Source organism: Pteronotus mesoamericanus, unplaced genomic scaffold, assembly GCF_021234165.1.
Source record: "Pteronotus mesoamericanus isolate MK-2021 breed Mesoamerican mustached bat unplaced genomic scaffold, CSHL_Meso_final contig_20, whole genome shotgun sequence".
Lineage (NCBI taxonomy): Eukaryota > Metazoa > Chordata > Mammalia > Chiroptera > Mormoopidae > Pteronotus > Pteronotus mesoamericanus.
Window position 1 is genome coordinate 12921464 of NW_026555085.1, and position 27900 is coordinate 12949363.

At 49.8% G+C, this 27900-nt stretch overlaps 1 protein-coding gene across 6 annotated transcripts; it reads left to right on the forward strand.

Moving 5' to 3' along the window:
* Window positions 1-29: 29 nt before the first annotated feature.
* Window positions 30-27900, forward strand: TJAP1 (tight junction associated protein 1). 6 transcript variants are annotated; one of them, XM_054569405.1, is made up of 14 exons: window positions 30-100; window positions 623-713; window positions 14215-14288; window positions 16605-16673; window positions 19897-20049; window positions 20219-20325; window positions 21011-21136; window positions 22692-22720; window positions 23459-23620; window positions 23832-23898; window positions 24136-24165; window positions 24919-25026; window positions 25131-25214; window positions 25937-27900. In XM_054569405.1, exons 7-14 carry the CDS (start codon window positions 21038-21040, stop codon window positions 27035-27037), a joined length of 1680 nt encoding a protein of 559 aa, XP_054425380.1. In that variant the 5' UTR covers window positions 30-100; window positions 623-713; window positions 14215-14288; window positions 16605-16673; window positions 19897-20049; window positions 20219-20325; window positions 21011-21037; the 3' UTR covers window positions 27038-27900. The 6 variants fall into 6 exon arrangements, with proteins under 6 accessions (XP_054425380.1, XP_054425378.1, XP_054425379.1 ...); XM_054569403.1 differs by lacking the exons at window positions 16605-16673; window positions 19897-20049; XM_054569404.1 differs by lacking the exons at window positions 16605-16673; window positions 19897-20049 and having other exon boundaries at window positions 21014-21136.

The window sequence follows — 27900 nt, forward strand, 5'->3', positions numbered from 1 at the left end:
ACGCACGGCGCCTAGTGCGTGGGGATTCCCGTGTCGTGGCTACTACCCGGCCTGCCCCGCGAGAAGATGGCGGCCTGAAGGCAGCGGGCAGCGGCAGAAAGTTTGTTGTGGGATTGGAGTAGTCGGGCTGGGAGGCTGGGGCTAGGGGAGGAAATTGTGGGAACACTAGCATGGAGTAGGGGCAGAGAAGAGACTAGCTCCGGAGTTGAGAAGAAGAAATGGAGTGGCGGAATGTTCTAGGGGGCAAAAAGAAAAAGGAGATTGGGTGGGAAGGGAGGGGCCCTAGGATCTAATGGCAGCCCTGGGGGAGGGGTCCAGGGCGGGGTACGAGAAGTAGGTATGCAGGCTATGGAGAAGCAGAGGCACAAATTGAAGGGGAATTTTTTTTTTTAACCGAGATTAAAGAAGCCTGGAGCTTGTGGCCGAGGTCCGACTGTACCCGGCTGGTGGGAGAGGAATGGGGTCTTCCCCGTGGAGGAGCTTAGTGGGGAAGGGGAAGGAGAAACCTGGAGGATGCTGGGTAGGTTTGGTAAGGGAGGAACTAAAGCCAGTCAAATGAACCTCTTCCACACTTAAATCAGCCTTTCCACAGTTCTTATAGAAGCATCTGTCCCAATTTCAGCCGAAGACTCAGGGGCCCCAGGGACTGGAAGAATCTCAGTGCCTGCTTGGAAGAAGAGGTAGCGACTTGCCCAAGCCCAACCCCAGAGCGGGTAAGGTGGCCTCTGGTGACAGGCTGTCATGCACCCCGGAAGCAGGATGCATGGGCTCCGAATGATGCTGAGAATCATTTAATCTGAGGAGGGCGCTCTTCTATAGAGGTTGCCCTTTGCCTGTGGTCCCTAAATTAGTGTTCTGCTTAGATTGCATGGTGATTTTTGAGAATTGGATGTAGAATTTAGCCTTGTGTGCCTTTAGCCATGCAAGCGAACATGGGCAAGGGCCTAGAGATCAGGTTGAAAATATTTTCATACATCCCTGTCACAAGCAGCTTCCTACATGTTCACTGTATCTTCTTCAGTCTTCCCGTCACATCTTCAGTTTGGCATCTTGCCTGAAGTGGAGATTTGTGGGTGACATGGGGATTCATGAGAAAACATTTTTGATGGTGTTCACTGACCAATTAAGTACCCACTGTCACCAACTCCTGAATTCACTCTTGCAGCATTTTTACTTTTTTTGATTTTTTTTCTTTTGGTAAGAAGGACTCATTAGTGTTCTTGCGAATGTGGATTTGGTGGTAGGTTGGGTCAGAGGAGGAAGACAGACAGGCAGGGATTAGGGAGACAAAATCCGGGTCAGTTAATGGTAAGATGTCACGCTGATTGGTGTAAAGCTCTAGGAATGTTTATTACCTAACTCTCTGAGACCCCTGTTACTTGAAAACTGCTTTACAGCCTGGATCAATGTGATGATGGAAAAAAAGGACTGTGGAACTTGCCCTTTTCTCTTCTGGTAGCTTGTTTTTCTTTTGTATTCTCCTCATCAGACCACATTTTTAAAAAACTCAAGTTTATTAGCCAGACTAAGCCTGGCTTTAGAGCTAGTGGACTTGGGGTTGGAGGAAAAGAAAGGGGTCTGGAGCCACAGAATGCAGTGAGTATGGTCCTCACTTGCTCTGATGCTGTGTTATTATACCCAAGCCAGAGTTGAAAGTAGGCTTCTTACTGAAGTCTGTTTCAGGGCTGACATCTGTTCTGTGACTGGACTGGAAGGTCAGGTTTGATCTAGGACATCTCACTAAGCATCTCCTGCTCCCTGCTCCCTCTCAGAATGTCTGACTCCAGACAGACCAGTGCAAATCACTGTTACTAGGCTAGCTTCGGTACTTTCAGGTACCTGAAGCACTGAAGCTATTTAGCTGTGATCCATTAGGAGGTTAGGAACCTTTGCTTTCTGAGGAAAGTTTGTGAATGTCCTCTTGGAAATTTTGATCAGCAAGGACAGTGTATTGAGTGCACCTATAGGTTAAGAACAGTGACTTAGGAGCCTGGCTGCGTAGTTCATGTCCTGGCTTTGCCATTTGTAGCTCTGTGACCTTTAGAAATTACATAGTGCTCTGTGGCTCAGCTTTTTCATCAACCAAATGGGTTTGGTAAAAGTACCTATCTTGTAGAGTTGTTATGAAGGTTAAATAAGTTAATACATTAATGCATTTAGAACAGTACCTGCCCCTCAAGATGTATTTGTTGTTTTTATGCTAGATCTCAGCACTAAATTCTGCTTCATGATCGAACTTGTAGTCTCTCTGTGAAGAACCTGTATTTGTTTGGGCTGCCATCCTGATGTTAGAGGAAGTACAGCTTTTTGATCTCTTTAAAGTGATGTTAAAATGCCAATGATTTCTTGCTGAAGCTTTGAAGCTGTAGAATTATCTTCTTTGCAGGTGAGAGATAATAATAATAGTGCTGATTGAGCACATTTTATGTGCCTGGCACTGTTGTGAGTGCTTTAAGTGTATTAACTAATTTTTTTAGCAACCCTATGAAGTAGATACTGCTATTTTCCCCATTTTACAGATGAGTAAATAGAGGTGCAGAATGGTTAAGTAATTTGCTCAAGATCCACAGGCTAATAAGTGGCAAATCTGGGATTTGATACCAGGCAATCTGGCTTGGCAATTGACCCCCTTTTTTGGGATCTACTATAAAGTGGACTTTTAAATATGCCTAGTGGCAGTTTGCCTCTGTGTTTGTAGTGATGGTTAGATGTATACCCATATGGTAGTAACATTTTTTTTGTTATTTAAAAAATGTTTTAGCCCTGGCTGGTGTGGCTTAGTGGATTGAGCTCAGGCCTGCAAACCAGAAGGTTGCCAGTTCAATTCCCAATCAGGGCACATGCCTGTGTTGCGAACTGAGAGGCAACCCATCAATGTTTCTCTCTCACATTGATGCTTCTCTACCTCTTTCCTTTCTCCTTCCACTCTCTCTAAAAATAAATAAAATATTTTTAAAAATAAAAAATGTTTTAGGAACTGAGCTCTTCATCACAGCTGTCTCCTTCCTCTTAGAGATAATAATTGTGCTGGGACTGTGGTGACAGAGACCTCTGTGCCATGTAAGCCAAATCTGGACTCTGTCTTCATGATTGAGCTCGGCCTGTGAAGAACCTTGGGCCTGGGTCGGGTGAGCAGACTGACGTTAGGACCCACTCTCAGCATGGCTTAACAGAGAGAGAGAGTGAGAGAGAGAGAGAGAGAGAGAGAATTAATGTACATATACATATAAGGCTCATTTCTGACTTTCATTACTGACATGAGCAGTTGAAACAGCTGTAGTGTTAAATTCACGAGCAGTCTGGAAGCATCTTTCTTTTAAAAATAGCAAGTAGCAAACGATATAGGAAAAAAAAACTACATGGCATTTTAAACAGTTCCTTCCTCCCACCTTAAAAGGAAAACGGAAAATGAATGTGTCTCTGCTGAGGCTTGTGTTGCTGAGAAAGACCGTGGCTCAGTGCTCAAGCCTTTTTTCCTTTAGCCAGGTGGGAGGCCTTAGTGCAGCCTTGGGGCAGAGGTGTGCCCAAGGTTTGATAGACTGGCTTTCCTTTGCCCTGTATTGAAGACTCACTCTTCCCGTCCTTCTGAGTCATGTCCTGTCTATTTAACTCACCCGCAGGGCCCATCTTTTTCTTTAGTAAATGACTCTCCACCCTGCCACGAGAGTAGGCACACGCCCAGTGTCTAACCAGATTTCAGAGAATTGGGGGGTCAGGAATTAGGGCTTTCCCTAGGAATTCCTACGCAGCCCTGTGATGAACTTTTTGTTGTGGCGCACGTGATTTTGTCAGTCTCTGCTGCCCTCCTCCATCAACTTGGGAGCCACATATCTCAGGATAGTGTACTTTATCTTGTGTTGCAGGAAGCATGCTGAGACATGTCATCTCCATAGAGCACATCTTTTTGTTTTGGTAGAAGCCCTCAGACTTTCTCAATTTGGGTCACATTTTAGCAAATAATTAAACTACAGGGTGAAGTCTGATGGATTTTTGAGCTGATTCTCCCCCTTTACTGTTTTCTTTTAGTTGTCTAAATCAGTTTCTTCCCATAACACCCCTTATTCATGTGTTAGCTTTGAATCTATACATTCACATCCTTACCACTTTGGGTGCCAAGGACCTCTGAGTAAACCAGCCCTTCATTTCTCACCTGGATTCAGCCTCTTAACAGTGCTCTGAACTTACCTCATTCTAGGTTCTGGGCATCTGCGAGTGCCGGTCCTGCTATCTGGAATGCATTCCCCCTCTTCCCTTTACTTTCCTTTTTGTCCTTCACATCTCAGTTTAAATGCCACTTCCTTTGGGACCCCACCCCCCATTAACTGCCCTTTTTCTGTGCTTCCGTTTTTAACATTTAGCCTGTATTGTAATTGTCTATTTACTTATCTGACTCTTATAAGACTGTAAGTGCCCTGAGAAGAGACTGTATTTTATTCATTATTGTATTTTCTTTTTTTAAATACGTATTTTATTGATTATGCTGTTAGAGTTGTCCCATTTTTTTTTCTCCTCTCCATTCCCCTCCTCCCTGCATACCCCCTCCCCGCTTCCACCAGCATGTCCTCCCCCCTCCCCCGCCCCCCAAGCCTTAGTTCAGGTCCATGGGTCCTACATATAAGTTCTTTGGCTTCTCCATTTCCTATACTATTCTTAACCTTCTCCTGTCTATTTTGTACCTACTATTTATGCTTCTTATTCCCTGTACCTTTTCCCCATTCTCCTCCCTACCCTCCCCTCTAATATCCATTCTGTGATTCTGTTCCTGTTCTAGTGGTTTGCTTAGTTTGCTTTTTTTTTTTTTAGGTTCAGTTGTTGATAGTAGTGAGTTTGTTGTCATTTTACTGTTCATAGTTCCTGATCTTCGTCTTTTTCTTAGATAAGTCCTTTAACATATCATATAACATGGGCTTGGTGATGAACTCCTTTAATTTTACCTTATCTGGGAAGCACTTTATCTGCCCTTCCATTCTAAATGATAGCTTCACTGGAGAGAGGAATCTTGGATCTAGGTCTTTGCCTTTCATGACTTTGAATACTTCTTGCCAGCCCCTTCTTGCCTGCAAGGTTTCTTTTGAGAAATCAGCTTATAGTCTTATGGGAACTCCTCTGTAGGTAACAGTCTCCTTTTCTCTTGCTCCTTTTAAGATCCTCTCCTTATCTTTAATCTTGGGTAACAATTATGATGTGCCTTGGTGTGTGCTTCCTTGGGTCCAAATTCCTTGGGACTCTCTGAGCTTCCTGGATCTCCTGGAAGTCTTATTTCCTTGGCCAGACTGGGGAAGTTCTCCTTCATTATTTTTTCAAATAATTTTTCAATTTCTTGCTCTTCCTCTTCTCCTTCTGACACCCCTTTGATTTGGATGTTGGAATGTTTAAGGTCCCAGAGGTTCCTAAGCCTTTCCTCATTTTTTTGAATTCATGTTTCTTCATTTGTTCTGGTTGAATGTTTATTTCTTCCTTATGCTCCCAATCGTTGATTTGAGTCCTGGTTTCCTTCCCTTCACTCTTGGTTCCCTAAACATTTTTCTTTATTTCACTTTGCATAGCCTTTACATTTTCCTCCATTTTGTGACCATTAAACTAATTCTGGAGCATCCAGATTACCAGTGTTTTGAACTGTGCATCTAATAGATAGGTTGGCTATCTTTTCATTGCTTAGTTCTATTTTTGGAGCTTTGATCTGTTCTTTCATTTGCACCATATTTTTTTGTCTCAGCATGCCTCTTACATTGGGAGGGACGGAGCCTTAGGTATTTATCAGGGCGGGGCAACCCAGGTCGCTGTGTTGTGGCACTGTATGTGGGGTAGGGGTCCGAGAGGGAACAATGCCAGTTGCTTGGATCTCCTCCAGCTTTCAGTCACTTCCCCTGCTACCCACAAGCAGAGTGGGCCCTTCTGGTGCTGATTCCTAGCTGAGTGGGTTTGTGTATGTTCTAGGACCCTGTGGATCTCTCCAGTGAACTCTCCTGTGAGGCTGGGAGTTTCTCCTGCTGCCGCATCCCTCACAGGTTTTTTATCTCCAGAGGTTAAGAGGCTTTCTTTTCTCACACAGAACCCTGGATTGCATGGTCTCTCTCACTCCCCAGCTGTTCCTCCTGGTTTATCTGCATACAAATGTGGGAGCACCCGGACTGCCAGCTGCCGCCTTGCTTGTCTGATCCTCCAGCCACTGCTTGGCTACAAATCCTCTCTGCTCTGGCCGCCTGTCTCCACCCCTCCTACTGGTCTGGATGAATGTTTCTTTAACTCCTTGGTTGGTAGACTTCCATACAGTTTGATTTTCTGGCAGTCTGGTTATTTTTTGTTGTTAAGTTTGCTGTTGTCCTTGTTTTGATTGTGTGAGGAGGCAAGGTGTATCTACCTACACCTCCATCTTGGCCGGAAGTTCATTATTGTATTTTTCTATTTAGGATAGTGCAGGGCACATGATGTGTGCTTTATAATGCTCTGGTGCATATAGAATAAATGAAATGTCAGGCGTAGTCGTGCCCCACTCCAGTCTGTTGTCTTTGCTGAAGTTATTTTTCTATTAAAAAAAAGATGTCTTTTCCCTTAGAGGTGCCATGAGTTCTACTTTTTTAGGACAAAGTCCATACTCTGGCTAGGCATGCAAAAACAGTTCTTTACACTCTGGCCTAAACCCCACCCTGTAGCCTGAGTTGCTGCTACTCCACTTCATCTGTCCCATTCTTCATTGCTTCTAAATTTCCTGCTGCTCCTGAACCTGTTGTGGCTATCCATTTATTTTATTCTTCTTTGCGTGTGCGCTGTACTGGCTGCATAATGCTCTCCATGTCTCTGAAACTGCCCATTCTGAAGAGCCAGCTTCTTGTCACCTTCCGTGAGAAGACTTCCCTGCTTTCCTTTCCTCCTCTTGGCTTCCAAAGCACTGTGGTTGAGCCTCTGTTCTGGTACTTACCTTGTTGTATGGTGACTTCTCTGTTTACCTGTCCATCCCTTTCCCTGAGTTGACCCCCTGGAGAGGAGGGACTCTCCCTCGTCACAGAGTGGGAGTAGGTAGATAGGGAAGGCTGGGAGTGTGGGGGTGTGTGGAGAGTTGGGAGTGCGGTGAACAGTGTGTGTAATAGAGTCTGATTTTAGAGCTAGGCAGGCCTGGTTTAAATCCACACTCTGCTGCTTACCAGCTATGGGAGTGAGGAAAGTTGCTTAACCAGTACAGTCCTTGGTCTTGTACCTTATAAAGTGTGACATTATTATTATTATTATTATTATTTTTTTTTTTTTTCTGCAGGAGTATTGAACATTAGAGAAAATGAGTTTACAGCATATTGCATGGTGCCTGGCATATGAAAGATAGTAAATATTTGTTGAATGAATCAATTCCATTTTGAAAAACTCAGTGTATAAGAAAAACCTTTGTTTTAGTCAAGCTAGAATAAGCCTTTTGCTTTCTGCCAGGTAGCCAGGAGCATTTTTGAGGTGGGAGTAAAATTGAGAGTCTCCTTTCTTGTGATGAAGCAATAAAAAAGGTGAGTTTGGGGACACAGTCAGTGAGTAGTCTGTGCAAAATAAGATTGTTGATGCTTCTCCACATTCTTGTGTTGTAATGACTCCTTTGATGGGTCATGACATGCATTCAAGATTTGTGGTGACTTTGGTGAATACAGGTGGGGGTGGGTAGATGGTGGATTTGTAATGTAGTTAAGGCTGTGGATGACTGGATGGCTCATTTGAGGATCCATGTCTCCTGGTGTATTTTTTTTCTCCTGGGTTTGTTAATTTTTTTTTTCCTCCTGGTGTTTTATGAACTGAAAAGTGTTGGCTGAAGCAGGCAGAACACACCTAGGCATTGAGGAAGCCAGATTTTGGGGGGCCTAGTTTTCTTAGATCTTTTTTGTTGTCATTGTTTCACTTATTTATGCATTCATTGGTTGATTCTTGTGTGTGCACTGATAGGGGATCAAATCTGCAACCTTGGTGTATCAGGACAGCACTCTAACCAACTGAGCTACCCAACCAGGGAATTAAGGCTTTAATGATCTTGTGCTACAGAACTGGCTTAACTCAGATACTCCCCAGAAATGGGACTAGTAGCTAAGAGAGTTGCTGTCTTTCCTTTGCCTTTTTATTTTTCATGTAGTTGATAGGGGATATTTCTTAGGGCACCAGTTCTCAGCAGACACCAAAGGAAGTTTTTTCCAGAAGTCTAGATCTCTTAATTGTATAATGCGAGGTGTTACTTCAGGGTGAATTGAAAATCAGAATGAGCCCTGGCTGGTGTGGCTCAGTAGATTGAGTACCGGCCTGCAAATCAAGGAGTCACTGGTTCAATTCCTGGTCAGGGCACATGCCTGGGTTGCTGGCCAGGTCCCTAGTAGGGGATGTGCAAGAGGCAGCCACACATTGATGTTTCTCTTCCTCTCTTTCTCCCTTCTTTCCCTTCTCTAAAAATAAATAAATAAAATATATTTTTTTAAATCCGATGAGGAAGCTGTGAAAGAAAAATGGAAAAAGGGAGGAAGTTTGGGTGGGAAGAAGCAAAGAGAAAAGGAAAAAAAAGGAAAAGAAGAATTGGGAAGGACAGAGGAAGAGAAGAAAAAGAAAACAGGTGGAAAGGCGGTAAGAGGAAAGAAAAAAGCAGAGTGAAGAGTGATGAATAAGAAACAAAAAATATGGAAGAAAGAGCAAGTGAGGAAGAATTTGCAAGAGGGAATAAAGGGGAGTAGTTTCTTGCTAGCTTCCTTTACTTTTTGATAATATCTTCATAAGGCTGAGAAACAAGTCTGCTCTGAGGCAGGCCTTCCTGCTCTTCACACTTCAGGTCCTGGGCAGGCAGGGCAGGCCGCCCTCAGAAGCTTCTTCATGGGCACTGACCCAGAAAGATCGCTGTGTGGCGATGCTCTTGGTATCCTCTTCAAATCAAACTTCTGCCTGTGTTTTATCTTGTCTGAATAGTACATCTCAAACTTTGTTACAAATGAATTAGAATGTTGATAAAATAATAGGTATTGCAAATACGACCTAACATTAATTCAAGTACTATGTTTATTTCAGAAGATAAATGCCTTTTTTTTTTTTTTTTAAAGAAGCTTTATCCTAAGGAATTGAGATCAAATATTCGTGTGGTCTCCAGTCTTTTAGAAGAATAAACTCTTTAATTCATCAGCCTTACTTCAAAACTCATCATCAGATTGCTTGGAACTTACTCTATTGTGATACTGTGATATATTAAAAAATATACAGGGTCCAGCAGAAGTAATGCCTGCTTGAGTATGGTCCATAGAGTAATAATATAGCTGTGATAATTTATAGTTTTAATTTGAACATTTCACCTAAAATATATGATGTGGCTGAGTGTAATATTGTTATGTTACAGAATTACATGCTTATGATTTTGTAATAAAGGATTTTGTTAAAAAAAAAAAAAAAAGACCTTCTCAGGAGGGCAGCCTTCTTGTCTGGTCCTTGAACCCCTGCCCCAGCCAGGCATCTCTCCTCCTAGCCCTCAAAGCACTGACCACACTCTAATGCCAGTGGTTCTTAACTCGTCTCTCCCCCATTAGGGGCAAGGTCTCCTATCTCTGAAGCTTTTTAGGGCCACGTTCTTTTACTGAAGGCATTTAGGCCCTACGTACCATATTTTGACATATATGATGTGTACTTACTTGTCCAAATTTTTGAGGGAAAAATAATGTGCATTGAAAAAATAAAGATGTGCTTTAAATACAGGTAGTACCTGAAATATCTTGTATCTGTTCTTGTGTTTTGTTATTTGTTACGTAAAATTTCTTGTACCATAGTATGTTAAAAAAATAAATGCTGAAATTCCTTTATAATATAGAAAGACAGGTATCTAAATATAAAGAAGTAAATAATTGAATTAATTAAAATGAAAGATTTTTTTCCCTAAAAGTTTGGGCCAAAAACATTGGTGTGCACTATACATGGGAGTGCATTATACACAGAAAAATACGGTAGTAGGTGCTGAACTGTCCTGGTTACAGTGTGACTCTACCCAGTCCTTAGGGAGACTAAAGCAAATAGGATTTATCTGGCACAACATTTTGATTTACTTAGGAAGAAAAGCCCTGCATAAACAAAAAGTGACAGTGTTAACAATAGCATTACTAACTTTTTCAAGGTTGAGTTAATGTGATTAAATGACCTTCCAGTTGCTTGGCTTCAGCCTTCACCCTTTTCAGCCTTCGTATTTCATCCGTAAGGCAGCAGGACAGGGTTAAAAGAGGAGGTGAAACACACCAGTTTGTTTTCTGTTTTTTAATCCTCACTTGAGGACTTACTGATTTTAGAGAGAGAGGAAGGGAGGTGGGGGGAGAGAGGGAGAGAAACGTCACTGTGAGAGAGAAACATTGATTGGTTATCTCTCCTGTGTGCCTCGACTGGGGACTGAACCTGCAACCTCTGCCCTGACCTGAAATTGAACCTGTGACTCTTCAGTTTACGGGATGATGTTCCATCCAACTGAGCCACATCAGTTAGGGTCACACCAGTGTATTTTCTTGCTGAATTAGCATCTTCAAGTCTGGCTGCTGGCATCCTCTTCGTTATTATCCTTGCTTTTCTGGTTGTAGCACTAGTCCTAGCTAGGTGTGTTCCAAGATCACACCCAGGTCTTGCTACAACCTCATAGTGCCTAGATAGTCAAAAGGATGAAACCAGTAGCTAAAAGTGGAGTCTCAGTTTGGGAGTGCACATTGCAATGTTACACATCTTCGATGATCACATCTTAGCAGGAGTGATAAACTACATTGTATGTTAAGCAGATTTGCGAGTCATTTGGGCAAGCCACCTGGACTAGGTCGTGTTGTATACTTTTAGCCTTCAAAGTGAGTCTTCTGGACTGGCCATGAGTAGAAGAGTGGGACCTCTTTGTTAGTTGCTGTCTCAAAAGTGTCAACTGTCTGCTCTCAGTGACATTTGGAATCTGTAAAGGACATGACAGAATTGTCACGGCTTTTCTGTTGCTCCCTAGGGATAACAGCTCTCTATCCTTTGCACTGGAATTGGAAACACAGCATTCTGTCCCAGTCTGTGGTTTTAGGCAAGTCACTTACCCTCTCTGTCACTTCAGAATGGGAGAACTCCGCTTGTTCTGTGGGCCTCATTAGGCTACAAGGATCAAAGGACACGTAGTGGAAAGGAGCGCTGTTCCAGAATGGCAAAGTGCGGTGCGGATAGAGGGCTTTTGTCTGTCTGTCTAGCAGTTGTATGTTTTTATCATAAACATATGTCCTTGTATAAAATACCAACCATACAGAAAAATGAACAAAATAAAAAGTAAAAAGACCTCCCCATTGCCCCTTTCTAAACCTATTCCCCGTAGACAAGGAACTAGTTTTAACAACAGTTACCCATTTATCACGTATCCTTCTAATCTTTTTTTTTGTACTTCTGGACAGTCCTAATAAGGTATTACTTATAAAATAAACAAAACTCAGTAATAACACATACTGTTCTTCAATTTGTTCTGTTCACCTATCAAGTTACTTAGGGTTGAGTAGTCCCTGTTGGAACATATGAGAAGCCTGGTTGTAGCCTCCTTCCCAGCTTGGGGTTTCTCTTTGGGGTAGCTAGCTTGTCGGATGGGATGCAGAGGCTTTCCTGCAGGTTCTGGGCACAGCAGCCCTCTGGTTACCTCTGAGGGACTGTTTTTGTTCTGAGCTGAAATTGTACGCAGGAGTGCCTCTGAGTGGGATTCAGAGTGGATATAGGCATCATGTGGGCATCAACACTTCATCTTATGCCTGTTTCCCCCTTCAGTCCTCTGTCATTTCTTGCTGGGAAGAGAGTAAAATTGCCTGATTTCTCAACCTCCGTTTCATTGCAGAGAGAGTCCCTGGTTTCTGAAACCTTGGATTAGCCAGGTCACTTGCTGCTCTACCTTTTGAAAGCAACGCAGTCCGACCCAGCTGGTGTATTATTATTAATAGTAGTAGTAGTAGTATAATTTTGTGGGTGAGGCTTCTGACGCTGGTGTGTCCGTGGCCGTGCTTTCTTATCAGTCCAAGGGAGAGGTCAGAGCCCACGGGAATCGTTCTTTCTCTTCTAGATGGTTATCTCACCCTCCGTGGTCAGGCCTTTGCCTTTTGAGCTTTGGGGCAGTTGTCACAGCAGTACGGGGAACCCCGTGAGTAGGCAGTTGGAAGCCTACTGGAGGCTCTCCTGCCTGCTTTAATCATTAACCTAGGCTTGGGAGCAGAGCCAGGCCCATACGTGGACCAGGGTGGCCACTATTCTCCCCTTTCTGTCCCAAGCCATCTCATCATCTGCAGTGCTGTCCGGACAGAAGGGGGAATCCCTCCCTGTTTTTTCCCCTAACAACATGGTGTCTTTCTCTTTTAAGCACAGGCAGTATTTGCTGATCTATTTGCTGAAGTTTTCCTATCCTGCCGCTCCAGGGGCCCCTTCTTGTGGGGTCTCTTGGGCTCTACTGCTGTCGCTGCATTTGTGTTGAGATCTGTAAGCCAAGGCATGTCATCTTCCCTTTGGGTGGTTCTGGGCTTGTTATGTTAAGAATGCTTGTCTTTCTGATCATTGCTCATTCTGAAAGGGTAGACTAGCCCCTGTTGGAGTCTGGGGAGGCCTGGCTGTAGCATAGCCTTTATCCTTGCTCTGTAGGATCCTTTGGGACCAGCTCCCTGGGAAGAGCCATCACCCTGGCCCTTTCAGAACTGAAAGGTGGCAGTGTTCTGCCCTTTCCCTTGACTGGCCCAGTGCTGGGCTGGGTCATACACAGCCCCATTGTACTGTGCTTTCCATGCAGCTCTTGTTGCAGTTTTGATCCCTGGGCAAGTTCTCTCCCAGTCCCTTTCCTCAGAGCCCGTGGGAGGTGGTGGGGTGGACTCTTCTAGCACAGGCATGGGATGGGTAGCAGCTGCAGCTGTGGGTGGCTTTGTTCTTAAGAAAAAAGCTTTAACAGAGCTTTCAGGGCTCTGGTGTAGCCTTGCGTCAGTGTTGGGGGAACAGGCAAGATAGGAGCTGCCCACCCCCAAGAAGTGACCTTTTTGCAACAGGTGACCTCTCTGTTGAGCAGCCAAAGAGCCTTGTTACGTGGGGTGAGCTGGACTCACTGGGTGGCAGGGGAGTGCTGCACCTCTGCCTGGCATGATTTCTGGGTGGGAGAAAGCCCCTGAGGGTCTAGTGCTAAGTCCAAAGGAGCCCTTCCTGTGAGGACAGTGTGGTGTGTGCCCTGGGCACCTGCAGCCTGGCATTCCTTCTGTTCTTTCTTTGCAGCTCCAGAGTTGGGAGTTGCACTGCTCACAAAGCAAGCTGTCTGTTTATATGGAGTGCCTGGAGGGTGTCTGCCATGAATCTGTCATTAACCGTGCTAACCAGGAGAGCTGGCTGGTTGGGGAGAAGACACTAACCCTGTGAGTCTGACCTGGGACAGCTAACCTACCCTGAGAATGCCACCAGCAGTGCCCCGTCCTCGCTCCCTCCCGACAGCCTAGCTACCTCCTCCTCCTAGCTTACCTAATGCCAGCTCCTCTGCTCTCTGGTCCTTATAACTGGGTTCCCTCCATCTTTCCCGTCTCCTTGCTCTGGGTGGAGACGTGCGCCCTTCATGGCCAGGAGAAGAGGTTTCCTAGGCATGGCCACCTGCGCATCGGCCATCCTGCTGCTGGACTTGGCCCCCCCTCAGTCTGTACCATGACTTCCCATTCTTTCTTAAAACAGACTTGAGTAGTTTCTGTTTAATATGCCTTTAGCACCATGGAGTTCAAAAATATCCCTCAGTTAGCATTCTGTTTCTCTTTCATGCCTCAGAGACAGATGGGAATTTTCTTTTAGACTGAATTTTTTTTTTCCCTTTTTCAAGAGGAGGAGATTGGATGGTGTCCCCATTATTCTCACTCCAGGTTAATAATTTAGAGTTAGCTGCAAGGTTCTCCTTGGGCTTGGGGAGGTTGAAAACCTTGGCCTGGTTGTGAGAATTTCCTTGGACAGAAGTGTGAAGCTACTTAAACTGAAATCTGGAGACCAGAACCAAGTACCCATTGGACTGTTACTCTGGGAGGTAGAGTGGGTGGAGTTTGGTCCCCCACTGTTTTCCATGGCTGGAGCTTCAGGTGGACTTTAGCCAAGAAGAGCTGGGAGGGGCACCTTAGTCCAAGGAAACAGGACCTGCTTTGGATTCGACAGTGGGCCTAGGAGAGGCCCTGGCCTCAGATTAGGAGACTGGTGAACGGCTTGCCATGGAGAAGCTCCCACCAAACTCCTTTCTCCCTCTAGGCTTGGAGAGGAGAAGGGGACTCTGGAAATAACAGGAAGGCTGATTGCTTGGAGCCTCTCGGTGTTCTGCACAGGTAACTCTTCAGACAGACTGTCTGTCTCCAGCCTCTGGAGACAGTACAGTACAGGGTAGTCTGGATAGGGAAGCTTGAGACCTGCAGACCCTTAAAATGGTTCTGTACCATGGGGCCAGAAGGGAAAAGGCAGGGGGCTGTGTACTAGCATGGGGTGGGAATGTATAAATATGAGGGCTGGTAGATGCTACTCAGACGTTTAGGGACCCTGAGTAGGGAGTGAGCAAGCTGGAGGGTTCGTGGCTTGACCCTGACCAGGAAAGCCAAAGGAGGCTGGAGTGGAGCCTTAGTTCAGGGCCTCTCACTTTGCTTTTCCAGGCTAGGGGAGGGTATGGGGACTAAGGTCAAGTGCTGGTTATGATCTTGGGGATTTTTTTGGCCCTTCCTTTATGAGGGGGGAGGTTTGGTTTGCTTGGATCTTCATCAGTAGTCTTCAGCCCCCTTATTCCGGTCTAGTGTTTGCTTGGATGAGGTCAGGTGACAGACTTGAAGTATTTGCTCAGGTGGGGAGCCAGGTGAGCACTCAAGGTCAACAGTGCTGGTTCTGAGTCCTCAGGATTACTCTGTGGCAGAAAAATACCCACCCTGTTGGCTTTTAAAAACTTGTCAATCTGTTCTCAGAGCAGGCAAAAGGCCAAGTCAGGGCTGCAGGCAGCTTGTCCCAAGCGGGTGAGGTTGCACTTGCCCAGAGGGGTGGCAGGCTTGGCTGTCGGAGGGGCAGCAGGGCTGGTCTGGGCACAGACTGGCATCTTCCAGCCTAGTCATCAGCCCAGAGCAGAGCCTGCCCAGGCCCCACCCTGTGAGCTGCTGGCTGCTTGCCTGCCACGCGCCCAGGATTGCTGAGGGCTTTGCTCATGTATCTCAGGAACAGCTGCATGCCGGAAACTGGGGGCTGATGGCAAGCGGGAGGGGCACCGGGGGTCGATGTGGGAAGACTGAGCCCCAACAGCTCCGGTAGGATCCACTCACTGTGCTGGAGGGCTGTTTTGCTGTTCAGTGAGAGCCCAGGTGGGGAGGGGCTGTGTTAATGGTAGTGGGGGTCCCTGCCACGTTGCCTGGTTACAGGGCTGGGCCTTGCAGGGTGGTAGTTTGTGCTTTTGGGCCTTGGTTGGAGGTAGAGCCCAGATTTCAGGGGCTTTCAGTGCAGCTTCCTCCAGGCTTACAGAGTTCAGAGACTACTTAAGCTGAGAACAGTAGCTTGTAGGTGAGGACAGCTCCCACAGGGGAGGCAGTAGTCCCGGTGCGATCAGACATTCATGCTTTAGCAGTTGCTTAGGGGTTTAAGGAAGGGCCTATATTTATTTTTATTGTTTATTTATATCTTGCTGGGTTCCAAGAGAATTAAGGCAGCAAACGGCACAGCTGGGGTATTCTGAAGACGGGCTGGTTTTCCTTTCACTTTAAAAGCAGTAGTGATTGCTGACTTGTTTGAATTTTCTTTCTTTCTTTCTTTCTTTTTTAAGATTTTATTTATTTATTTTTAAAGAGGAGAAGGGAGGGAGAAAGAGAGGGAGAGAAACAGTAATGTGTGGTTGCCTCTCATATGCCCCCTAATGGGGATGTGTCCTGCAACCCAGGTACGTTCCCAGTGGGAATCAAACTGGCAACCCTTTGGTTTGCAGGCCGGCACCCAGTCCACTGAGCCACACCAGCCAGGCTCTGTGTGAGTTTTCTTGAGTGAATTATGAAGAAGCGCTCTAATGGCTTTGGTGGTAACTTACTGGCCCTTCATGATCGAGAAGATTGCGTTCATTGACCCCCGAAGGTGCCCCACTTGCCTGGTTTGGTGACAACTATGATCAGAAAGGCATATTGTTAGGATCGGAAATGGCCTGAGCTCAGGTAAACTGTTGGTGCCATAATTTCCTAAAGAGAACATGGGTAATGTGGCAAGTGGGGTGGCATCCCGGCTTTCTAGGTCAGGGCTGTGGAATGAAGTCATAGAGCAGAACTTGGAAGCTAGAGGAGACGTCTCACGGGGGAAGGCAGAAGTTTGAAAAGCCGAAGAACCACACCCATTTTGGATTTAATCCAGTCTCCCTCTGCTGGGCCAGTGTTGAGGAGGTGGCCTCTGAACCCTCAGAGGGAAGCTTGGACCTCCCTTCCTCTCCTGCACCTTTAACTTTGCCCTGGGCCTTGAGCAAACCCACAGAAAAGATGGCAGACGGAACTGTGAGGGTGTCCTTGGCTCTTGAGCTTAAACCTTTTTGCTGTTGCCTCATGTGGGTCTTTGCTGGGAGGAGGAGTAAGGATAGCGGTTTAAAGAGAATAAGGACTCTGAAGAGTTTTCTCCTTATCTTACTCCATGTCTGGCAGCGGTGATCCCTGACCACAGTGGAAACCCTTGGTCACAAACACATACTTCATATCCACAGAAAGGAGCAGGTATGCTTGGCAAACTTTTTGTCCTTTGATTCAAGGATATTGCTCAGCCTACTTTTGGCACATATTTTTCCTTATATCTGTCTCTGTCTACACTCTCCGCTCAGCTGTTCAGGTTCACAGTGCAGGTTCACTGTGCGTGCGAGTCCCACTTCTAATGAAAGCAGACTTTGTTCTCTGGAGGCAGCTAATCGTGCCCCATGGGCTGTAATCAGGGAGAAGGTATTTAATACAGGACAGGCGGCAACAGGCAGCCTGCACCAACTGGCAGATTGCAACATGGCAATTAGGAAGCTAATCACCCCATTCCCCACCCCAGCAGATATGGGTTGAGTCTCTTCTCCAAACTGATTTTGAATAAGTGAAGAATGAGTACTATGCAGAAGAGGAAGGAGGGGGCGGGGTTGGAGGGGGCAGTAAGGGGTGAGGAGAGCTGCCTTTTCTTCGCACCTCACCTCCCTGAGATGGGGAGGGTTTCCTGCTGCTCTGGGTGTCCTCCTCAACAGTGCCTGCAGGTCCAGGCCAAGGAGCCTCAGGCCAGGCTGGGTCAGCCAGAGGTTTTTCCCCTAGGCCTCGGCCTCTCTCCCAGGGCACAGCTGTACTTGTAGGGCAAACCCAGCACATGATCTGGTAGCTTCACATCCTTAGTCATCTGCCCCCAATTTCTTGAAGCTCGGGTAGTTTAGGAGTGGGATTTTTCCCTGTCAATTTCTAGACCTTCCAGAGGACCATTTTCTTGGAGGCGGCCTGAAGGTGGGCACCGAGAGGCCCCAGAGGCGGCTTGTGGCTCGTGGCCCATTCTGAGCACCCAAGCTGCTTCCCCTGGAGTTCTCTCCACGCAAGGTTGGAGTCCTCCTTGGGCTGAAACACTACGAGGCCACCCGGCAGCCTCTGGGTGGAGGACATACGGCCAGTGGAGGCCCTACCTGGTAGCTGGGCTTCCTGGAGGGTCTGCTCGGCTGCCTTTCAGTGCGCCTGTCATCTTCTCCCTGCCTGTGGGCCTGGGGTCCAGCTGCTGCTCGTTTTGTACTCCACCTGGCATTGCTCTTACCCCAGCCTGTCCTTCCCTGTAGTGCTTCTGGTCAGGGACAGTGGCTTGCCGGGCTCTTTGGTCCCGCTCAGTGCTGGAATAGTGGGCCCCGGCAGGCTGCTCTGGGACACTTAGCAGATCTCAGGAGTTGGAGCAAGGGCCCGACATGCACTGGTATTTATGGACATAGGGCGGGGAGTGGCACAGTCTCCCGCGGACTTGTGTTGGCGACACTGCACGCTTCCTGTGGACTGTCTCCCTAGCGGGCATTGCCTGCGCTTCCTCAGTTAGGAGTGGCTCCCCTCACTGTGACTGACATGCGTGGAAAGAGAAAGCTTTGGCTGGGTGAGCGAACCCCTCCCCCCATCTCCCCACCATTCATCCCAGAGAGTCTGTGCCTGCATTTACTCCCTCGCTCACTGCCACCTGCATCCACACTGTCCCTCAGCCAGCCAGGCTGCCTGGCTGTGGAAGCCCTGGGAATACGTGCTGTGGGCTGTTGGCCAGGGAGCGGGGACTTGAGGTCAGGGTGAGGCAGGATGAGCTGGAGGATGTGGCAATTAGAAGGAGGGCTGCAGGGTGTGGAGTGAAGCCACTGTCCTTACAGGTAGAAAAACCAGATACCTGAGCGGTCAGTGTCCTCCCTGTCCACCCACTGCCCATAAACATGTCGTGGTGCCTAGAGGACAGTGCGGGCATCAGCAGGAATAGGGTAGGGAAGAAAAGCAGCAGCTGAGAATGGAGGAGGGTTCACAAAGGGGCCTGCAGGGAGAAAGGGGCCACTCAGCTGACAGGGTGAGATGGGGAGCAGTGGCCTGGACTCTCCACAGAGAAGGGGAGCAGGCAGAGGCCGGCACAAGAGCCTCCCCTGGGTTTTGCAGAATCTCTGGCCACCTGAAACGCTTACTCCTTTGCCTCTGGCTCTGCCCCTCTTCCAACTTATATACACACCCCATTTACACCCTCTGAGTATCACAACCCAGGTACACAGGCCGGTTTGGGCTTTCTGGGCCTCTCCCCGAGACCTTAGGAAGTCTCACCCTGGGGTTACCTGGAGGGGTGGCCCCGGGGAACCTGTGGGGGAGACTTGTTTGCTCCCACACCCCAGGAATGTACTGTCCCTTCAGGCCCGCCCGGATTCCTGCACAGGGAGTCAGCCCAACCCAGCATGCTGCTTGTGCCCTGTGGGGACACGTTCTGCCACACCATCGCAGGGGTGGAGGTTGGCGGCTCGTGCCTACTGTCACACCCCGGCTCCCCTAGAATCGCAAGCCAGAGCCCAGACTGTTCAGAGGAGGGAGGCCACTCCTGCTTCCCCGCGCTCTCTACCCCCTCCCCATTCCTCCTGCCTCAGGCCCTGTTGGAATGTGACAGGAGTCATGGCCAGGGCATGTCCCAACAGCAGGAACACACGCTTTAGCCCGTAAGGCTTCCCTCAGCTCCCAGCTCTCTTTAGGTGGATGGCAGCAGGAAGATTGTGTATGCCCAGAAGGCCGCCTGAGGTTACTGCCTCTGCTGGTCCCTGTGGTGGCTGCTGCCCCCCTGCTGTAGCCCAGCTTATTACAGGTCGGGGCAGAGCTAGGAACCCCAAGAACCTGGAGGGGGTCAGTCAGTGCAGCCACCTCGTGCAGATGACACACAGGCTTATCCAGCGAGGAAGGGCCACACAGTGTGTCAAAAGCACCACTGAGCCTGGAGCCTAGGTGTCTCAGCTCCCCAGACTTGGGTTTTCTATACCAGGGTTTCTCAGCCTTGCCGCGGTCAGCATTGTGTGCTGATACTTCTTTGTTGTGGGGACTGCCCTGTGCATTACAGGATGTGTAGCAGCAGCCCTGGCCTCCACCCATTAGCAGCCCTGGCCTCCACCCATTAGATGCCAGGAGCACCCACTTCTGTTGTGATAACCAGAAATGTCTTCAGACATTTGCCAGATATCTGAGAATGGTCAGAGGGGGATAAACATCACCCCGTTTGAGAACTGTAATTGCCCTAAACTGCTGCCTTTTTAGATTTTCTCTGCTGTAGCCAGCTAGCCCTCCGCATCGCAGAGTCTGTTTACCACCATTGAACACAGAGGTAATCTGTGGGCTCCTTCTGGAAGCATTGCAAGAGCTTTCTTTCCAGCATCTCCTTACATCTCTACTAGGCTTTTTCCTGGTATTCTCTTCTGCCACCCATGTTCTCCAAACCTCTTAGTTGTTTCTAGACTCCGAGAGGCCTGGGAGATGAACAGGACAGATGTGGGGTAGGATCAGGACAGGACCAGACGTATTTCAAAATTGGGCATGTGGGCACGCTGAGACCATGAACACACACACAGACACACTTGTGACAGTGCTCATGGAAACGGTAAGTGCTTCCAGCCGTCCCCACCTCCACTTCTTCCCCTGTAGCGCCCCGTCCGTGGCTCTCCTGCCTGACTCTCCCTGGGGGGCCTTCCAGGTCCCACACTGGGCAGGGTGGCCTGTGGCACTGACAGGCGGCTGACACCTGGTTTCCACTTTCTTCCCTTCTCCAGTTTCAGAAGCTGTTGGCTAGAGGAGGACGTGGCGGGGCCGGGGGATGCAGAGAGCCGAGGGCTAACTCCCGGACAGTGGAACAGAGCGAGCTGCCGACAGACAGACGGTACGTCCCTGTGAGGCCTGCGCTCCCCGTGTGGCTCTCTTCTTGGGAGGCCGGCAGGTGAGGGGGCAGGCAGGCGGCCCCTCCTGGCCAGCGGTTGGTGAAAGAAGAGTGGTGAGGCCAGTGGGGCTTGGCCTTTAGCGCGTTCAAGCTCAAAGACCCTCACCAAGGAGCATAGGTTGGTTGAATATCCTCAAACCCTTACTTTCTGGTTACAGTTATTTTTTAAAGCTAACGTTTATTGACCATTTTCTAAGTGCCAGGTACTGTTCTTAGTGCCTTACATAATGTCACAACGACCCGATGAAATGGGTGCTGTTCTCACCCCAATTTGGAGTGGAGGAAGCTGATGCATAGAGAGTGTTCCCTTTGGGGCTTTCTTCTGAATGAGGGCTGCCTTCAGACTCTGCCCTCTTGGGCCCAGTGCCCTCCTCCTGGTGCCCAGGCCCTGTGTCCTGCCGTTCCCACCCTCCGTTTCCATTGGACCCATGCCCCCCTGCCCCAGCGCTCTCCTGACTCCATAGGAACCAACACACCAGAATCCACCCTTGTAGTGGCCCCAGCAATGCCCAAGCCTGTCTGCCTGCCTAGTGGCTCCTGTATGTGTCCCCTTTTACCATCCTTTTCCTTTAGTCCAGAGGCCTCCTGTCCTTGTTTCTGAGGCTCCTCCTTCCTTGCTTTCCCTCAGCAGGTCACGGAGCCCTCACCTTCCAGAATGACCAGTGCAGCCCCTGCTAAGAAACCCTACCGTAAGGCACCGCCTGAGCATCGGGAGTTGCGCCTGGAAGTTCCTGGATCCCAGCTGGAGCAGGAGGTTAGCAAGGCCGGTAGCCCCACCCTGGCTGGCAGAGGCAGGCCCCTGAGGCTGGGTGTCTGGCTGACTTCTCTCACATGAGGGGACTTCTGGCCCCCAAAGTTGGGGTGAGAGTAAGGTATTGCTGGTGGGAGCTGTTAGGCTCATAGGGGTGTCCATGAGCACGTATTCCCATGTCTGGGGGTCCTAGAGTCTTGGTAGCTTAGTGGAAATGACCCCACGCCTGCAGTATTGTTCTTCCTGCAAGAAGCAACCCACCAGACTGAGGAGTCCTTACCTGCTGGAGGCTGGGCCTCTGGGCCTCCCCTAGTGGAGGAGAGCCATTCAACCTGCAGCCCCTCTGGGAGTTGCTGGGAGGCGGTGCTCTGGCTTCTTCCACCAGACCAGCTGTTCCTCACTGTCCCCAGAAGTCCGGCCCTTCCTCCAGCTTTGCTTTGTTTGGTTAGCATTTGTTAAATACATCAGTTCTCCTCCCACATTAGGCTTACTAACAGGAGGACAGAAATGCTGCAGTGACTTATTCTCCTTGCTACCAGGTTTCTATCCTATTGTAGTACATGGAGCACACTTATAGAACCTGAGAGATTGTCAGCAGATGCTGAGCAACAGGCACACCATGGCCACTTTGGTCAAATTCAGGGCACAGATGCCATGATTTACCCATTTCAGCTCAGAGAACAGTAAATGAAAAGGCCAGGTATTATGCTAGGTGCCATCCAAGGGGCCTTCTCCTGGTTTTGTAGATGAAGACCCTAAGGCTCAGTAAGGTTAATATAACCAGTGTGTGATAGAAAAGGATCAGATCCATGTATTAGTGGCTCCAAAGTCCCTGGTGTGGGCCACCCACCTCATTTTCTGACCCTGACTGGCATTTGGAGCAGTCAATTCAATCTGAAGTGGGCCTGTCAGCATTTCCCTCTTTCTGGCACATGCCTGCTCTGCTTTGTGTCTGGCTGAGCCCTGGCTCTTGGGCCATGAGCAACGAAGCGGTTTCAGGAGGATGGGGTGGGAGGTGAAAAGCAAGACAAGACACTTCACCCCTCAGTTGGAATTAGCCCGGCAGTTCTCCTTTACCCGTGCGCTTGTTCCTCCCAAGCCTCTGTAAGGTCCCAATTCTGCCTGATTATCAGAGCTCAGAACCCTGCTATATTTCAGCCGGATTTTTTCTCTGGCAGGTCTCTGCCGTGCCTGCAAGGCTCAGAGCATCCCAGTGAACAGCTGAGAGGCTCTCTATCCCTAGGAGAGGTAGCAGGGGTACCAGGATTTATGTGCAACTGGCTCTGGGCCTAAGAGAGGGATTGGAGCTGATATATATATAAGGGTGAGGGTTGGAAGGGGTTCCTGAATCTTCTAGTTGGCATGAGAGAGAGTGATCTAGGCTTGTTTGGGCATTGCTGGATTGCCTCCATCTCTGCAGGGCACTTACTCAGCCTGGTTCTGCTGTGAGAGTCTTTGGGCTTCAGAAATGTTCCTTTATAGGGCTTCTTGGAGGGTGGGCCAGCAGGAGGCCAGTGGTCTGGAGCTGAGCCTCAAACTTCTGTTCTTTTGTGTGCAGGAGTCCCTGACTGATGCAGAGAGGATGAAGTGAGTATCTGCTGCCTGAGAGCCTGCCCTGCCTCAACTCTGTCCCTCTTAGCTCCGGGAAAGGCTATTGGGATAGGTGGGCTTTTCCTTGGATTAGGTAGAGGTAAATGTTGGGGTGGGGAGAGGGCGTTTTAGGGACCCTGGGAGGAGGCTTGCTGTGGATATTCCTTCTGGAAAAAGAGGTTTGTTCCATGGGCTCCAAAAGAACTTGAAATCAAGGAGGAGATGGCTCTGAGGGCCTGTTCTTGGCAGCGAGCCCTTCCCCAGCTCCAGGCCCTCCTGTGCCAGCTGCCTCTCTGGAGCCCTCTCCGTCAGCCACGTGAGGCCTCTGGAGAGGAGGGCAGTGCTGGGCTGGATTTCCAGGAGATTAATAATGGAGCAGCCTGATTGTACTGTGGGGAAACTGGAGCTGCTGGGGGCTTGGTGGACGGCTGGCTTGGCTGTAACCAGAGACAGACTGGGAATACTGTCTTCTTATTCTTCTCTAATGAGTGGGGGGTTAAACTATCATCTACTGTCCCCTCTGCCTCCCCGACCCCCCAGCCAGGCTGTGTTCTCAGGGCCAGCAGGCCTATGGAATCTGCTGCCTCATACTCTGACCGAATCTAAAGGAGTCCCCTGCCCCCAGTTGTCTGTCTTCATGTCATTCCTACTCCTTCCTTCCTGACCAGCCTGGGGCTCCAGGGATGGTCCTTCTATCTCTGATGCCCCTCTGCCCTTGACCCCTCACCCTGCCAGGCTGTTGCAGCAGGAGAATGAGGAGCTTCGGAGGCGCCTTGCCTTGGCTACCAGGCGCACTGAGGCCCTGGAGCGCGAGCTGGAAATCGGACAGGACTGCCTGGAGCTGGAGCTGGGCCAGAGCCGGGAGGAGCTGGACAAATTTAAGGACAAGTTCCGCAGGTATGGGCATGAGGGGCTAGGACACACATGCATGCATCTTCCCATTCCCTGGGGTTAGCTGGAAGAGGCCTCAGAGATCATCTGATTCTGGCGAGAAAACAGAAGTTCTGGGAGGAGAATGACTTGCTCAAGATCCATTATAAAGGAGATGCTGAACAGGGTTTGAAGAACAGGATCAAGACCCAAAGGCCCACCTTGTATTCCTTTGCAGGCTGCAGAACAGCTACACAGCTTCCCAGAGGACCAACCAGGAGCTGGAGGACAAGCTGCACACGCTGGTAATCTGTCCAGGAGGGCAGTTTGGCTGGCACTGTGCTCAAAGCATAGCAGGGGGCTAGGACTTGCCAAGGGAATGCCATTCTGCCCTGGGGCTTGGGGAGGGGAGAGTGGCCAGTGGTGGGGAGGGGACCACAGTGTGCTGTGCAAGTTGGTACTGTCTTAATGCTCACACTGTTTCTCTTCTCTCCACGTCTCCCCCTCATGCTGCCACCGTTGCTGCCGCACTCTCCTCTCAGGCCTCTCTTAGCCACAGCTGGATTTTTGCAGTTGCGTCTGAGTTTGTGTGTTTTCTCCCTTATCCTGGCCGCCTCCTCTGTTGAGATCTGGGATAGCTGGGGCCCTGATCATTTCCCTCTGCCCATTCCTTTCCTCTTCCTTATGTGAGGCCCATTCAGTCGTCAGTGCCTCCTTCCTGGGGGACAGCTGGGAGCCTGCTCTTGGCCCAGGCAGAGGTACTGATTGATGTCACCGCTGAACACTCACAGCTTCTCGGCTGCAGTGGCAGCAAGCTGAAGCCACTGGGGGGAGGAGGGCTGTAGATCCGGTCTGTGAGCTGAAGATCAGAAGGCTGCTTTTGGGCCTGCAGCTCCCTCCCAGCTCAACTAGGTAATTTCACCGGCTCCCCCAGCTGCCACCCGGCCTACTCCTTCCTCCCTCTTCCTAACCTGGTCCTGGAAGCAGCTCCGTACATAGGCTTCAGTGCCTGGGTTTGTGGTTATCGCCTCTCGGGTACCAGCTGCCTTGCCCGGTATGTAGGGCTCCCTCAGCGGATGGGCAGCTCTTACACTGCCTGTTCTACCGCTGGGCCCAGGTGGCAGCAGCCCTGCTCAGAAAGCCCCCACCTCGCAGTCAGCCTGGAGAACAGGAGAGGTGTTTTGTCTCCTTCTGTCTGTTCTTTGTCTCTGTTCCGTTCGCCTTGGCTGCCCTAGCACCTGTGGCTTCCTGTGTCTCCAGGCTGGGAGGGGGTGGAAGGGCTAGCTAGGGTGTGGACCTGGTTCATCCCAAGCCTTGTGCCTCAGATCAAGAAGGCTGAGATGGATAGGAAGACACTGGACTGGGAGATTGTAGAGCTGACCAACAAGCTGCTGGATGCCAAGAACACCATCAATAAGCTGGAGGAGCTCAATGTATGTGCACCTCTGGGGCCGTCCTCGCCTGGGGCTGGCTCTGTCCTGGCCCAGCCCTGCTCCCTCGGGCAGGGCTGGACACTGAACCACATCTGTATCCGCAGGAACGGTACCGGCTGGACTGCAACCTGGCCGTGCAGCTCCTCAAGTGCAACAAATCCCACTTCCGTCACCACAAGTTTGCTGATGTGAGTACAATACCCGCCCCAACAATACCAGTCCAACCTTTTGGGGACTCCTCTAACTCCAGTTTCTACACCTCTCCCCATCCCCCTAGCCTCCATGTCTCCTCTCAAGTCAGTCAACTCTGTCACTGGCTGGTGTCCTCTGTGCTGTCCAGGGCCTATCACTATGGCTGGGGGCTGGCCCTGTTGGTATATTTGGAACAGAGACAGGGAGAGAGGGACTCCAGGATCCCATGCAGGAAGGAGGGAGTGGCCAGAGCTGTCAGCCATAAGAATATCGAGAGAGGATTAGGCTCAACTGACCCCCAACCCCAAGGGGCAGACTCTAGCCCCAGGATCCTCAGGCCCACGGATGAGGCCTATGGAAGGACTGAAGGTCAAGGCCGCCAGTCATTACAGATCCTCCAACTTATGTCTGGTTTGGGCAGAAGCTACTGCTAAGATGGGGCACATAGAAGTTTGAGCACGTATGGGCCTTAGCACCAATTCTGGGCTCAGATCTTGGCAGTGTTAATAAAAAGCTTCAAGTTATTTTACCCCTACTGAGCCTCAGTTTGTCTGTGAAATGAGGATATACCCTGGCATGCCGCAAGCACAAAACATAACAGTGCCGAGCACACAGTGGTACTCATACTCGTACGTGGTACCATGACTTTTGCCATAAGTCAGCCAGTCTTAGGTTGGGACCATTCATGTCTCTCTTCCTTTCTGCTCTTTTACCCTAGCTGCCCTGCGAGCTACAGGATATGGTCCGGAAACATCTGCACAGTGATCAGGAGGCTGCCAGCCCAGGCCCTGCCCACAGCCTGGCACCAGGGGCTGTGGTACCCACCTCGGTCATTGCCCGGGTGTTGGAGAAGCCAGAGTCTCTACTGCTCAATTCGGCCCAGTCAGGCAGTGCAGGGCGCCCCTTGGCTGAGGATGTCTTTGTGCACGTAGACATGAGTGGGGGTGCCCCAGGTGACCCAGCCAGCCTCCCTGTCCCTGGCAGCCCCATCCCCCAACCCAATGGGGAGTGCCACTCTCTGAGCACTGCTGGGGGCTCCCCAGAGGAGGACTTGCCTTTGCAGGCCTTTGAGAAGCTGAGCCCCTACCCGACCCCGTCTCCACCAAACCCTCTGTATCCTGGCCGAAAAGTAATAGAGTTCTCTGAGGATAAAGTGCGAATCCCCCGCAATAGCCCCCTGCCCAACTGCACTTACGCTACCCGCCAGGCCATTTCCCTGAGCCTGGTGGAGGAGGGGAGTGAGCGAGCTCGGCCCGGCCCCATGCCCAGCAGCCCTGCCTCAGCCCAAGCCTCACCGCACCACCAGCCCAGCCCTGCTCCCCCAGCACTCAGCGCTCCTGTCAGCTCCGCCAGCTCTGAAGAGGACCTGCTGGCCAGCTGGCAGCGGGCATTTGTGGACCGCATTCCACCACCGGCCACTGCGGCCCAGCGCACAGCCTTTGGACACGATGCACTGCCTGAGCTGCAGCGCCATTTTGCTCTTAACTCCGCTGACAGAGATGAGGTGGTTCAGGCACCTTCTTCCCCACCCTGTGAGAGTGGGCTTTTGCTGCCAACGGAACCTGACACTTGCCTGCCCAGGGAGGAGGAAGAGGAAGAGCTGAATCTGCCGGTCAGTCCCGAGGAAGAACAACAGAGCCTGCTGCCCACTGATAGTAGCACAGAAAAAGGGCCTGGCACATCCCACACTGAGGGCAGGACCTGGGCACTCCCCAGCTCCAGCCGCCCCCAGCGCAGCCCCAAGAGGATGGGGGTTCATCACCTGCACCGCAAGGACAGCCTGACCCAGGCCCAGGAGCAGGGCAACCTGCTCGACTAGGACCCCTGCTTGCCTTCCTGCCAGCGCTGCACTGGGACTGCAAGGACACCCGTACCCTTGCAGCTCAGGGCCCTCCACCCAGCCCGAGCCCTTGAACTTTCCTCCCTCTAGACCTGCACAGCCCTGTTCCCTGTGCGGTAGGGTCAGGCCGTGGGCCACACCAGGCCTTTCAGCTGCGTTGACTGACTGGCAGCAGCTTCCCTCATGGTTTACCCCCTTTTTGAAATATTTATTCTCCAAAGGTAACATGCAGCTGAGTTCAAGACCTTTCTTCAAATTGGTCCAGCCCAAATTAGGCTGTTCTGGGCAGCAGAAGGGTTTTATCACATCAGTGTTCGTCCTCCATCATCCGTTCATAGCCATGAGGGGTTTTTTTAGGGTGGAGGGGATGTCTGTGGGATTATTAACCTCTGTTTTCTGTTTTCTATTAACCTCTCTATTTTCTGTCTGTCTCCCTCTCTCCCCAAACCCTCTGCACAAGCGGTTGCCTTCAGGGGGCCTGGCACGGTGGGCCCTCCAGGGAGAGGGAGAGGGCTGACTCAGGGCTCTCTTCAGCTGTTTCTTCCTCTCTGCAAGGGAGTATGGGGTGGGACTCTGGGGCCTCAAGATGGGCTCCAGGTGAGGCCTGGCCCCCTCCCAGCCTTGGCTCTAGACTGTTACTCCCAGCTTTGGGAAATTTTCACATTGATGACTATTTTAAAATTAAACTATTTTACTGGTATGGACTAATTTGTCTATTAAATGATTATCCTTTACCCAATTCTTGAGTATTCCCGGTTCCTGTGATGTCCTACTCTTTTCTAGTGATCCTTCCTTGCCCCAACTCTGCCTCGGCCTTCCCTGGGCCCAAGAGCATCAGGCAG